Below are 13,877 nucleotides of genomic sequence, written 5' to 3'. Positions count from 1 at the left end.
TCCACTTTCTGGATATGTCGGATAAAATTGACAAAATCTAAGTATCAGAGTGACTAAATTCTATATCAACATCCTTTTCTCGGATACATAGGATTAAATTGACAAATTCTAAGTGTTAGAGTGAATAATTTTTTCTTCAAAATCCTTTGCCAGATACATCGGATAAAACTGACAAAATCTAAGTATCAGAGTGAATAAATTCATTATCAACATCCTTTGTCGGATTTGTCGGATAAAATTGACAAAATCTAATTTTCAGAATGAATAAATGCTATAACAACATCCTTTATCGGATGTGTCGGATAAAATTGACAAAATCTAAGTATCAGAGTGACTAAATTCTATATCAACATCTTTTTCTCGGATACATAGGATAAAATTGACAAATTCTAAGTGTTAGAATGCATAATTGTTTTTTATCAGCATCCTTTGCCAAATACATCGGATAAAATTGACAAAATCTAAGTATCCGAGTGAATAAATTCATTATCAACATCCTTTGTCGGTTATGTTGGATAAAATTGACAAAATATAAGCATTAGAGGGAATAATTTTTTTTATCAACATCCTTTGCCAGATACATCGAATAAAATTGACAGAATCTTACTGTCAGAGTGAATAAATTTTTTGTATCAACATCCTTTGTCAGATACATCGAATAAAAATTGACAAAATTTAAATATCAGAATGAATAAATGCTTTAACAACATCCTTCATCGGATTTGTCGGAAAAAAAATTGACAAAATCTAACTATCAGAGTGACTAAATTCTATATCAACATCCTTTTCTCGGATACAGAGGATAAAATTGACAGAATCTAAGTGTCAGAGTGAATAAATTTTTTTTAACAACATCCTTTTCTCGGATACACAGGATAAAATTGACAAAATCTGAATTTCAGAATGAATAAATTCATTATCAACATCCTTTGTCGGATATGTCGGATAAAATTGACAAAATCTAAATTTCAGAATGAATAAATGCTATAACAATATCCTTTATTGGATGTGTCGGATAAAATTGAGAAAATCTAAGTATCAGAGTGACTAAATACTGTATCAACATCCTTTTCTCGGATACATAGGATAAATTGACACATTCTAAGGGGTAGAATAAATAATTTTTTTTATCAAAAGAATATGCCAGATACATCGGATAAAATTGAAAAAATATAAGTATCAGAGATAATAAATTAATTATCAACATAGTATGTTAGATATATTAGATAAAATTGACAAAATCTAAGTATCAGAGGGAATAATTTTTTTTTATCAACATCCTTTGCCAGATACATCGAATAAAATTGACAGAATCTTACTGTCAGAGTGAATAAATTTTTTGTGACAACATCCTTTGTCAGATACATCGAATAAAAATTGACAAAATTTAAATATCAGAATGAATAAATGCTTTAACAACATCCTTCATCGGATTTGTCGGAAAAAAATTGACAAAATCTAACTATCAGAGTGACTAAATTCTATATCAACATCCTTTTCTCGGATACATAGGATAAAATTGACAGGATCTAAGTGTCAGAGTGAATAAATTTTTTTAACAACATCCTTTTCTAGGATACACAGGATAAAATTGACAAAATCTGAAATTCAGAATGAATAAATTTATTATCAACATCCTTTGTCGGATATGTCGGATAAAATAGACAAAATCTAAATTTCAGAATGAATAAATGCTATAACAATATCCTATATCGGATATGTCGGATAAAATAGACAAAATCTAAATTTCAGAATGAATAAATGCTATAACAACATCCTTTTTTCGGATACATAGGATAAAATTGACAAATTCTAAGTTTTAGAGTGAATAAATTTTTTTATCAACATCCTTTGTCAGATACATAGGATAAAATTGACAAGATCTAAGTATCAGAGTAAATAAAATCATTATCAACATCCTTTGTCGAATATGTCTGATAAAATTGACAAAATCTAAGCATCAGAGTTAATAATTTTTTTTATCAACATCCTTTGCCAGTTACATCGAAAAAAATTGACAGAATCTAAGTGTCAGAGTGAATAAATTTTTTTTATCAACATCCTTTGTCAGATGCATCAAATAAAAATTGACAAAATTCAAATATCAGAATGAATATATGCTGTAACAACATCCTTCATCGGATTCGTTGGTTAAAATTGACAAAATCTAAGTATCAGTGAGATTAAATTCTACATCAACATCCTTTTCTGGGATACATAGATTACAATTAACAAAATCTAAGTGTTAGAGTGAATATTTTTTTTTATCAACATCCTTTTGCCAGTTACATCGAATAAAATTGACAAAATTTAAGCGTCAGAAGGAATAAATTCATTATCAAAATCCTTTATCGGATATGTCGGATAAAATTGATAAAATCTAAGTATCAGAGTGATTAACTTCCATATCAATATCATTTTCTTGGATACTGGAGATAAAATAGACATAATCTAAATATCAGGGTGAATAAATGCTTTATCAACAACCTCTAAATGCATTATCAACATCATTTGTCAGCTGTATCAGATAAAATTGACAAGAAAGACAAGGAGTGTACACCGCGACGGCGCATACATAGTGCGAGAGACATGCCAAGTCGACATAGCTTTATTTCATTTTTTAAGGTTAATTTAGACTAGGTTACGTGCGCGCACGTAACCTCGTCTAAATAAAGGTTGTTGATATAGAATTGAGTCATTCTGATATTTAGATTTTGTCAATTTTATCTGACATATCCGATAAAGGATGTTGTTAAAGCATTTATTTATTCTAAAGTTTAGATTTTTTTAAATTTATTTGATGTATCTGAGTAAGTATGTGGAAAAAAAAATTATTCACTCTGGCACTTATATTTTATCAATTTTATTCGATGTATCTGGCAAAGGATGTTGTTAAAAAAAATATTCCCTCTGATACTTAGATTTTGTCAATTTTATCCGACATATCCGACAAAAGATGTTGATAATGAATTTATTCATTCTGAAATTTATATTTTGTCAATTTTATCCGATGTATCTGCCAAAGGATGTTGATAAAAAAAATGATTCACTCTAACACTTAGAATTTGTCAATTTTATCCTATGTATCTCAGAAAAGGATGTTGATATAGAATTTAGTCACTTTGATACTTAGATTTTGTCAATTTTATCCGACATATCCGATAAGCTTCCGAGAAAAGGATGTTGATAAAAAAAATTTATTCACTCTGTCACTTAGATTTTGTCTATTTTATCCGACATATCCGATAAAGGATGTTGTTAAAGAATTATTTATATTGAAATTTAGATTTTGTCAATTTTATTTCATGTATCTGACAAAGGATGTTGATAATAAAAAAAATTATTCACTCTGGCACTTATATTTTATCAATTTTATCCGACATATCCGATAAAGGATGTTGTTAAAGCATTTATTTATTCTGAAATTTAGATTATGTCAATTTTATCCGACATATCCGACAAAGGATGTTGATAATGAATTTATTCATTCTGAAATTTAGATTTTGTCAATTTTATCTGATGTATCTGCCAAAGGATGTTGATAAAAAAATTTATTCACTCTAACACTTAGAATTTGTCAATTTTATCCCATGTATCTTAGAAAGGGATGTTGATATAGAATTTAGTCACTCTGATACTTAGATTATGTCAATTTTATCCGTCATATCCGATAAAGGATGTTGTTAAAGCATTTATTAATTCTGAAATTTAGATTTAGTCAATTTTATTTGATGTATCTGAAAAAGAATGTTGTTAAAAAAAAATGTATTCGCTCTGACACTTACAATTTGTCAATTTTATCCTATGTGTCGGAGAAAAGGACGTTGATATAGAATTTAGTCACTCTGATACTTAGAATTTGTAAATTTTATCAGACATATCCGATTAAGGATATTGCTATAGCATTTATTCATTCTGAAATTTAGATTTTGTCAATTTTATCCGACATATCTGACAAAGGATGTTTATAATGAATTGATTCATTCTGAAATTCAGATTTTGTCAATTTTATCCTATGTATCCGAGAAAAGGATGTTGATATAGAATTTATTCACTCTGACACTTAGATTTTGTCAATTTTATCTGATAAAGGATGTTTTTAAAGCATTTATTTATTCTGAAATTTTGAGATTTTATTTATTTATTCTGAGATTTTGTCAATTTTATTTGATGTATCTGACAAAGGATGTTGATAGTAAAAAAAAGTATTTACTCTGGCACTTATATTTTATCAATTTTATTCGATGTATCTGGCAAAGGATGTTGTTAAAAAAAATAGTCACTCTGATACTTATATTTTGTCAATTTTATCCGACATATCCGACAAAAGGATGTTGATAATGAATTTATTCATTCTGAAATTTAGATTTTGTCACTTTTATCCGATGTATCTGCCAAAGGATGTTGATAAAAAAAATTTATTTACTCTAATACTTAGAATTTTTTAATTTTATCTTATGTATCTGAGAGAAGGATGTTGATATAGAATTTAGTCACTCTAATACTTAAATTATGTCAATTTTATCTGTCATATCCGATAAAGGATGTTGTTAAATCATTTATTTATTCTGAAATTTAGATTTTGTCAATTTTATTTGATGTATCTGACAAAGGATGTTGATAAAAGAAAAATTATTCACTCTGACACTTATATTTTATAAATTTTATCCGACATATCCGATAAAGGATGTTGATAATGAATTTATTCATTCTGATACCTAGATTTTGTCAATGTTATCCCATGTGTCTGACAATAGATGTATGCAAATTCCTTTTCTTACATCTCCAATGTTTTAATAGAGATTCTAAACGTTTGATATGCTAGCTTAGCTTACTCTAAAAATAATGAACACATAACAATGTAATATTTTTAATGAAATAATGCTATGTAGAATATTAATACAAAAATATATTATGATACATTATTAATATCAATGATTAACTTTGGACATTTTGAATCTGTTCTATAAAATAGTTTACCATGTTCTCTCTTGATATTGTAGCTATTGTCTTCTCTTAGTTCGTAATCAGTAGAATAATCATTCCATTTTGAGTCATACACAGTTTTTACTGGTGTCTCATTAACAGGCTCAAAATGCTTTTCGTCTTTGATATTATTTGGTTCATTGACTGTTTGATCAATGACAGTAACGTTTGCTAGTGCTTTGTTTTTCATCGTTTCATCTTTATATTCCATCGTGATGTTTTCGCAAATACCCTTTTTTATTTTTCTGGCAATTTCACCGTCTATTATCAAATTATTTTTACACAGGTAACAGTTTCGGCACGTAGACAAGATATTGCTTATGATATTAGTAGAAGAGTAGGCCTTTCTTTTATTGACCTTCCGTTGAATGCTAATACCCGTAAGCTGACGATTGGATATATAAGTAGGTAATGTGTTACCTGCAACAGTAGCAAGGAGTTGTCCTCTATCATCAACGATTATTTTTATGTTGGCATTCTCTTTGAGTGCAATCATCTCGGGAGATCTCAATCTCGCATAACCACCAACATAAGAGTTGAATTTTTTCGGTATTCCAATGAAATTTAATTCCTTACTATCATGACAATGCATGCATACATTTCCAATAGTGCTACCACTTGTACTTGTTTCATAGTTCAGATAGTTCTCCTTGTTTCAATGCTACAATAACCTTGTTATGGGAAAACACTTTATTAAAATGCTCCATCTTCACTTATTTTAAGATATGACATATGTGTTTATCGTTCCACTGCGTATAAAATATTGATTTAATACATGCAATAGACTAGGTAGTGTCAATAACCGGACATAGAATACCAATGGGAAAGCAACATCGTGTCTCTGACCAATCATAGAGCACAATGGTTAGAGCCGTAAGCATATTTTGTCATTTTAAGATACGTACAAAAAAAACAAAAAACATTTTTATGTAATGATTTCTTCAAATAATATAAAGAGGATTTGTTTTTACACTGATCACAGTGTAGAATGTGTTACTAAAATTTTGTTTTTAATGGGCAACAAGTAAAGAAAAACCACACGGAATCAGGCAACCGAGTCTCTCAAACCCCTTAAAGCTCTTGTAACAGATACAAGAACTACTTATTTAACACAAAACTTCGTTTTTAATGAGCCCTAAGTAAAGAAAAATCGCAAGGAATCAAGCAACTGAGTCTCTCAAACCCCTTAAAGCTCTTTTAAAAGATACACAAACTACTTATTTAACACAAAAATTTCGTTTTTAATGGGCACTAAGTAAAGAAAAACCAACCGGAATCAGGCAACTTAGTATCTAAAACCCCATAAAGATACTTTAAAAGATCCAAAAACTAATTGTTTAAAAAAAAATTTCATTATCCAATTGGAACCAAGTAAAGAAAAACAACACGTAAACAGGCACTCTTGTCTCTCCAGCTTATAAAAGTTCTTTTAAATGGTAAAATAACTACTTATTTAACACAAAAAATTCGTTTTTAATGAGCACTAAGCCCATAAAAACCACACGGAATCAGCCAACAGAGTGTCTCAAACCCCGTAAAGATCTTTTAAAAGATACAAGAACTACTTATTTAACACACAAATTGTGTTTTTAATGGGCACCAAGTAAAGAAAAACCACACGGAATCAGGCAATCGAGTCTCTCAAACCCCGTAAAGCTTTTTTAAAAGATATAAGAACTACTTATTTAGCGCAAAAATTTTGTTTTTAAAGGGTACCAAGTAAAGAAAAACCGTACAGAAAAGCCCTTATAATAGCAAAGGAAGGAATAGAAGCTCCAGGAATAGCATAGGAGGGGGACATAAACTCTTATAATAGCATGGGAGGGGACATAAGCCCTTAAAATAACATGAGAATTCCTATACATGCAAGCAAATACATGGGAATTCCTATACACGTAAGCAAATAACGTGGGAATTCCTATACATGCAATCAAATAACATGAGAATTCCTATACACGCGAGCAAATAACATGGGAATTCCTATACAAGCCAGCAAAATCAATTGGGAATACCAAGAAACGCACGCAAATAACATGTGATTTCATATACATGCAAGAAAATAAATTGGGAAGTCATATACCCGCCATAAAATAACAATGTTCTTCATATACATGCAATAAAATAACATGGGACTTCCTATACAATTAAGCAAATACCATTGGAATTCCTATACAATCAAGCAAATAACAGGGGAATTCCTATACACGCAAGCAAATAACATGGGAATTCCTATACACGCAAGCAAATAACATGGGAATTCCTATACACGCAAGCAAATAACATGGGAATTCCTATAAACGCAAGCAAATGACATGGGAATTCCTATACACGCAAGCACATAACATGGGCATTCCTATACACGCAAGCAAATAACATGGGAATTCCTATACACTCAATAAACTCACAATTTAATTCCTAGAAACGATTTAAAAGACCATGGGAAGTAAGTTTAACGCAATCTAATAGCCAGTGAAGGCAGAGACATGGTAGCATATAACAAGGTTAGTTATATTCACGCTAGCATAGACCAAGGGAATTACTATACACGCACGCACAAATAATGTGACTTCCTATACATGCACTCACATAAAATTGGAATACCACTAAATGATCGCACATCACTAGTGAAAACATCTACATGCAAACAAATAACATGAGAATTCCTATAAAAGAAATCAAATATCATGGGAATTAATATACAAGAAAGAAAATAACATGGGAATTCCTATACATGCAATCAAATAACATGGGAATTCCTATACATGCAAGCAAATAACATGGGAATTCCTATACACGCAAGCAAATAACATGGGAATTCCTATACAAGCAAGCAAATAACAGGGGAATTCGTATACACGCAAGCACATAACATGGGAATTCCTATACATGCAAGCAAATAACAAGGGAATTCCTATACACGCAAGCAAATAACATGGGAATTCCTATACACGCAAGCAAATAACATGGGAATTCCTATACATGCAAGCAAATAACATGGGAATTCGTATACACGCAAGCAAATAACATGGGAATTCCTATACAAGCAAGCAAATAACAAGGGAATTCCTATACATGCAAGCAAATAACATGGGAATTCCTATACAAGAACGCAAAGAACAAGGGAATTCCTATACAAGCAAGCAAATAACAAGGGGATTCCTATACACGCAAACAAAGAACTTGGGTATTCCTATACAAGCAAGCAAATAACATGGGACTTCCTATACACACAAGCAAAGAACATTGGAATTCCTATACACGCAAGCAAATAACATGGGAATTCCTATACAGGCAAGCAAATAACGTGGGAATTCCTATACACGCAAGCAAATAACATGGGAATTCCTATACATGCAAGAAAATAACAAGGGAATCCCTATACACGCAAGCAAAGAACATGGGAATTCCGATACATTCCACAATAGCACAGTGTAATCACTTTTCATTAAATAATAGCACATGGTAATTCCTACACATGGAAGCACATGCCATGGAATTTTCCATACTAGAACGCAAAGAAAAAGATACATCCAAAACATTATCGCCCCAAGATAGTGACTTTCCTATACAAGCAAGCAAATAAAACGGGAATTACAATGCAAGCAATCACATAACAAGGGGATTCCTATACACGCACGAAAAGAACATGGGAATTCCTATACATCCAAGCACATAAGAAGGGACTTCCTATACAAGCAAGCAATAAACATGGGTATTACTATACAAGCAAGCAAATAGCATCGGAATTCCTATACATGCAAGCAAATAACATGGGAATTCCTATACACGCAATCAAATAACATGGGAATTCCTATACATGCAAGCAAATAACAAGGGAATTCCTATACACGCAAGCAAATAACATGGAATTCCTAAACACGCAAGCAAATAACATGGGAATTCCTATACATGCAAGCAAATAACATGGGAATTCGTATACACGCAAGCAAATAACATGGGAATTCCTATACATGCAAGCAAATAACAAGGGAATTCCTATGCACGCAAGCAAATAACATGGGAATTCGTATACACGCAAGCAAATAACATGGGAATTCCTATACATGCAAGCAAATAACATGGGAATTCGTATACACGCAAGCAAATAACATGGGAATTCCTATACATGCAAGCAAATAACAAGGAAATTCCTATACATGCAAGCAAATAACATGGGAATTCCTATACACGCAAGCAAATAACATATTCACTCTCTTTGAAAAACCAAACCAGACTATACCCACCAAACTAGACTATACCCATCAAACCAGACTATACCCACCCAACCAGACTGTACCCACCAAACCAGATTATACCCACCAAACCAGATTATACCCACCAAACCAGATTATACCTACCAAACCAGACTATACCCACCAGAAACCTGTCTGGTTGACCTAATTCCTAGGGGCGTACGCAAATAACATAGAGATTCCTAGGGGCGTACGCAAATTCATTATTAGTATTCTACTCTCATGATGGCCCCCACTTCTCCTCCTTTTGTGCCAGTAATCGTGTGCATGCTAAACTTTATATTACAAAGAAAACATTTTTCTGCAATGAGAGGGGAGCTATCAATCCACTGCCCTCATATCCAGGATTGGTCCCATGGAATGGAGATTATCCATGAATTTCAACCTATTTTTCCGCGGACCCTCTCCTACAATTATTTGAAAACTTCTGGAGAGTTGGAAAATTGAGACGTAAAAATGCACTGTTTTAGGCATCATTCACATAGCTCTGACCTATATAATGACCCACCGGTCCTCTCAAGTAATAGCTGATGCGCAACTATACATCAGTGTAAATGATTTTACTTAACATCAAGTGAATCAGCCTTGTTAAATGAAGTTAACTGGGTGACTCTTTCGGAACAAATACGCCACAACACGGCGTTACTCCTTCTTAAAATGGAGAGCTTAACATAAAGTTGAAATACAAATTTTTAGCTATAATTATACATCGATTGGCTATCTCAGAATTTTCATTCAGTTGAAACTTGGTGTTCTTTGGGATAATATTGTTGTTTAATGCCACAAAATGGTAGAAAAAAAACGCTTTGCTGGGGCATAATCTTTTTGGTGACTTAAGAAGAGTACTACAGCTTTTATTTTCCGTTTGAATGAGCCTTCTCCCGATTTTCTAAACAGCTGGTTTGATTTGATCACCGACGGGGAAAAGACTAACAAACAAATAAACGCGGCTCCGTGATCTTCCTTTACGAAATAAAATGAAAAAAAAAATTCCAACTGAAAGTAAGGAGCAACATTAAAACTTAAAAAGAACAGAAATTAGTACGTATATGAGGGGGATCAGCCCCACGTCAATACCTCGCTCTTAACGCTAAAGTTCAAATTTTGTCCTAGTTCTTTAAGAATAACTCATGAATCACGAAGGCCATTTGATTAGAATAAAAAGCTCTTTAACAGTGCCAAAAATAACTTTAGGGTAAAGAGCAAAGAATTGAAAAGGGGGTCACACCCTTCATATACGTAATACTTTCTCTTCGTTTTAAGTTTTAATGTTGCTTCTTACTTTCAGTTGAAAAAACTTTTTTTTTTAAATTTAATATCTAATCCTTTTTTAAATAATGCTGGGAAATCTGGCTGTCCCTCCAATGAAAATTCCCTTCCCCCCATGAAAAAAACTTCCATGGAAAGATACTCCCACGTAGCCCCCTTTACCAGAAAAATCCCCCTGAAAAAGTCTGTATGCTTCCCAATAACCAATACTATATGTAAACAATGGGCAAAGTTCATAACTTAAAGCCCTTCTCCCAGGGGCTTTTGGAGGCTAAGTCATCCTCAAAAACATAGTTATTAGATTTTTCAACTATGCTGAAAAATTTGGCCGTCTCAAAATTGTGATCGGGTGACTTTGGAGAAAAAGGAGTGTGGCAGGGGGGGGATAGCTGCCCTCCAATCCTTTTGATCACTTAAAAAGGGCACTAGAACTTTTGATTTCCTATCAATTGAGCCGTATCCTGAGCTTCTGCAATCACTGGTTCGATATGATCACCCCCTGGGAAAAAAAAAACCCGAAAAACAAACAAATAAATAAACACGCATCCGTGATCTTCCTTCTTGCAAAAATGCAAAATTCCACGTTTTTGTATATAGGAGCTTGAAACCTGTACAACAGGGTTTTCTGGTATGCTGAATCTGATGGTTTGATTTTCATTAAGATCACTTGATGTTTTGGGGATATTTTCCCTCTTTTTGAAAAATTAGGCAACTTTTCTCAGGGTTGTAACTTTTGATAGGTACAATAAAATTTGACGAATTTTAAATGTTTTGAATAAGAATCAAAATTCGTATCCGTTATAAAGGCTCTGTTTCTGAGAGTTTCGGTTACTGTTGAGCCACGTTACCACGAACTGTTTGAGAATTGGAAACTGTCAGTTTTTGTCAAAAATAGTTTTTTAGGGTACTGATTACTATTTCTTGGTAAACCAGAACTGAGTGCCGCTTCCCTCTTTGTAAAAGTTCTAGCAAAAGACTTATGTGATTTGAGTTTTTTTTTTCGATTGTCTAAAAAATGAAAGGTTTAATGGTTCGCATGTGCTGAAAACAAAGATATTTTCCGTTCAGTCTTTTTATTCTTTTATTTTTATTTTAAGCGATCATTTAATAATACGTTTGTAATCGCCAAACGATGACATTTGTTTCACTACCACATGTATATAAATAAAGCCCTCATACCACCTTATCCGCCATGGCATAGCGTGAAGAGTGAGTGTTTGATCTGAGGAGGTGAGGGTGGCAGCCTACCATCCCCCTCAGACACCACATAACCTATATTTACTTTAGGTTTTGATTTCAATCTTTATATTCATTAAAAAACACGTTTTTAAAATTATTTTCTGAAGTATTGAGGAAAAAGTCAAAATTTGTGATATCTATCTACTGCCCATCACTTTCATTTTGATCCCTGATTTTTTCCAAATTTATTTTCCATTAAAAAAATAGCTATTTACTTACTGTTTATTAATATTTACGATTTGGAAAAAAATAAAGCTTTATGTTTTGCAGAAAGGGGCTTGAAACTTCTGATCTAGTGCTCTCAGCTGTGCTGAATTTCACAGCTCTATTCACTTAGATCCCCTCCTCAACGCCACGCTCTTTACGCTAAAGTTTTTTATTGTTTTATAAAGAAGAGTTGCGAGAAAGAGTCAAACTTTAGGGCAAAGAGGGGGCGTTGAGGAAAGGACAGCCCCTTTCATATACGGAATAATTTCTGTTCGTTTCAAGTTTTGATGTTGCTCCTTACTTTCAGTTAAAGAAAATTGTTTTTTTAATTTAATTCCCCTAGGGGTGATCGTTTTGAGCCATCGTCCTAGAATATCGGAAGAGGGCTCTTTCTAACGGAAATAAAAGTTTTAGTTGCTTCTTTAAGTGACCAAAAATATTGGAGGCAGCTAGCCGTTCCCCACGCCAATTTTCCCCAAAGACACCCGATCAAAATTTTGAGTTAACCATTTGATTCAGCATAGTTCAAAGGTCCCATAACTATGCGTTTGGGAACAATATGACCCTCCATAGCTTCTAGGGATAGGGCTGCAAGTTACGCCATTTGCCCATTGTTTACATATAGTATTTGTTATTGGAAAATATACGGAAATTTTCTGGGAGGAATTTTCTGCAGGGGGAATTTCCAACAAGGGGAGTTTGCCATGGGGAGCAAAGTTTCCGGGAAAATTTTCCGCGGTAATTTTACAGGGGGGGGGAAGGATATCCTGGCATGATTTGAAAGAAGGTCAGAAAGTGAATAAAAAGAAGGTTTTTTCAACTAAAAGTAAAGATCAATATTAAAACTTAAAATGAACAGAAATTATCCCGAATGCGAGGGGGCTGTCCCTTCCTCAATCCCTGCTATTTCCGCTAAAGTTCGATTTTTTGTGAAAATTCTTTAAGAGACTTCTCAAACACAAAGGCCATTAAATGTGAATAAGAAGTATTTTTAAAGAACTTAAAAAAAACACTGAAGAAGGGGTAGCCCCCTTCATATACGGACAAATTTCTGCTAATTTTAAGTTTTAGTGTTTCTCCTTAGTTTCATTTTTGAAAACTTTTTTTCTTTATTTAATCAAAGTAAAATCACATTTGTTACATAGGTTGTTCTTATAATTCAGTTTTTATAGAGTTTAGTATCGCTTTCATTTGATAAGGATCGCTCTTTATTGCCACTGTTAACAACGAACAGTTTGTTAGAATCCTCATCAAATGAAATATTTAACGTTAATTGTGCATATAGTAACACTTTGTTAAAATTGCAGGTGGGAAAATATCATTTACCAGCTTGGAGGAGAAAGAGACGTCATAAAGAGCGTAATTATTAAGGGTGATGTTGTCCATACAAAAACAGAAGCTGAAGAGTTCCCACTTTGAATCCAAAATACTCAGATGATCAAAGAGGGTAATCTTTGTCAATTCATTGGAAATAAAAATCTTATGGTGAAACTAAATTATATGGAGAGTATCAGGGTCATAAGTTTTGAATTATAGCTGTAGAAGCTGGACAACAAAACAAAATGAAAATTTTGACAGTCCGAATTTTAATTAGTGTTTTATCCTAGTTTTTATTTAACTATGATTTAACTAGTAAAATATTTAACTAGTTTTATTTAATTTTAACTAGTGTTTTATCCGTAAAACACTGTAAACCACATGTCGTCTTAATTTTGTTCTCAATCCTTAAGGTACCAAAGAGAATGAAGAAGAAACTTGATTGCTTGAACTGATTAAGCATATATCTTAAAATTTTCGGACAAATCGGGAACTCAGTTTCCTATAAAAAGACCTCCATATGCATTTGTGCAGAATTGTGTGTTAGAGGGCACCAAATGATAATAATAAAAAAATATGGTTGAAAAATCAGCAGAAAATAAGCTA

General features: G+C 32.6%; 1 protein-coding gene across 1 annotated transcript in view; it reads left to right on the top strand.

Annotated features, from left to right (window-relative positions):
* LOC148956205 (putative imidazolonepropionase) overlaps positions 1 to 13,479 on the top strand; it is a 124,113-nt gene extending 110,634 nt beyond the window's left edge. Inside the window, exon 9 of the mRNA XM_089094495.1 lies at positions 13,262 to 13,479. Within this exon, the coding sequence (XP_088950621.1) occupies positions 13,262 to 13,373 (112 nt within the window). The 3' untranslated portion in view covers positions 13,374 to 13,479. The remainder of the gene's footprint in view (positions 1 to 13,261) is intronic.
* The last annotated feature ends 398 nt before the right edge of the window (positions 13,480 to 13,877 follow it).

This window comes from Artemia sp. Qi Xiang Cuo, chromosome 1, assembly GCF_049724085.1.
Source record: "Artemia sp. Qi Xiang Cuo chromosome 1, ASM4972408v1, whole genome shotgun sequence".
In the NCBI taxonomy this organism is placed as follows: Eukaryota; Metazoa; Arthropoda; class Branchiopoda; order Anostraca; family Artemiidae; genus Artemia; species Artemia sp. Qi Xiang Cuo.
Note: the sequence above shows the minus strand (reverse complement) of the source record. Positions and strands in the feature narration are given on the sequence as shown.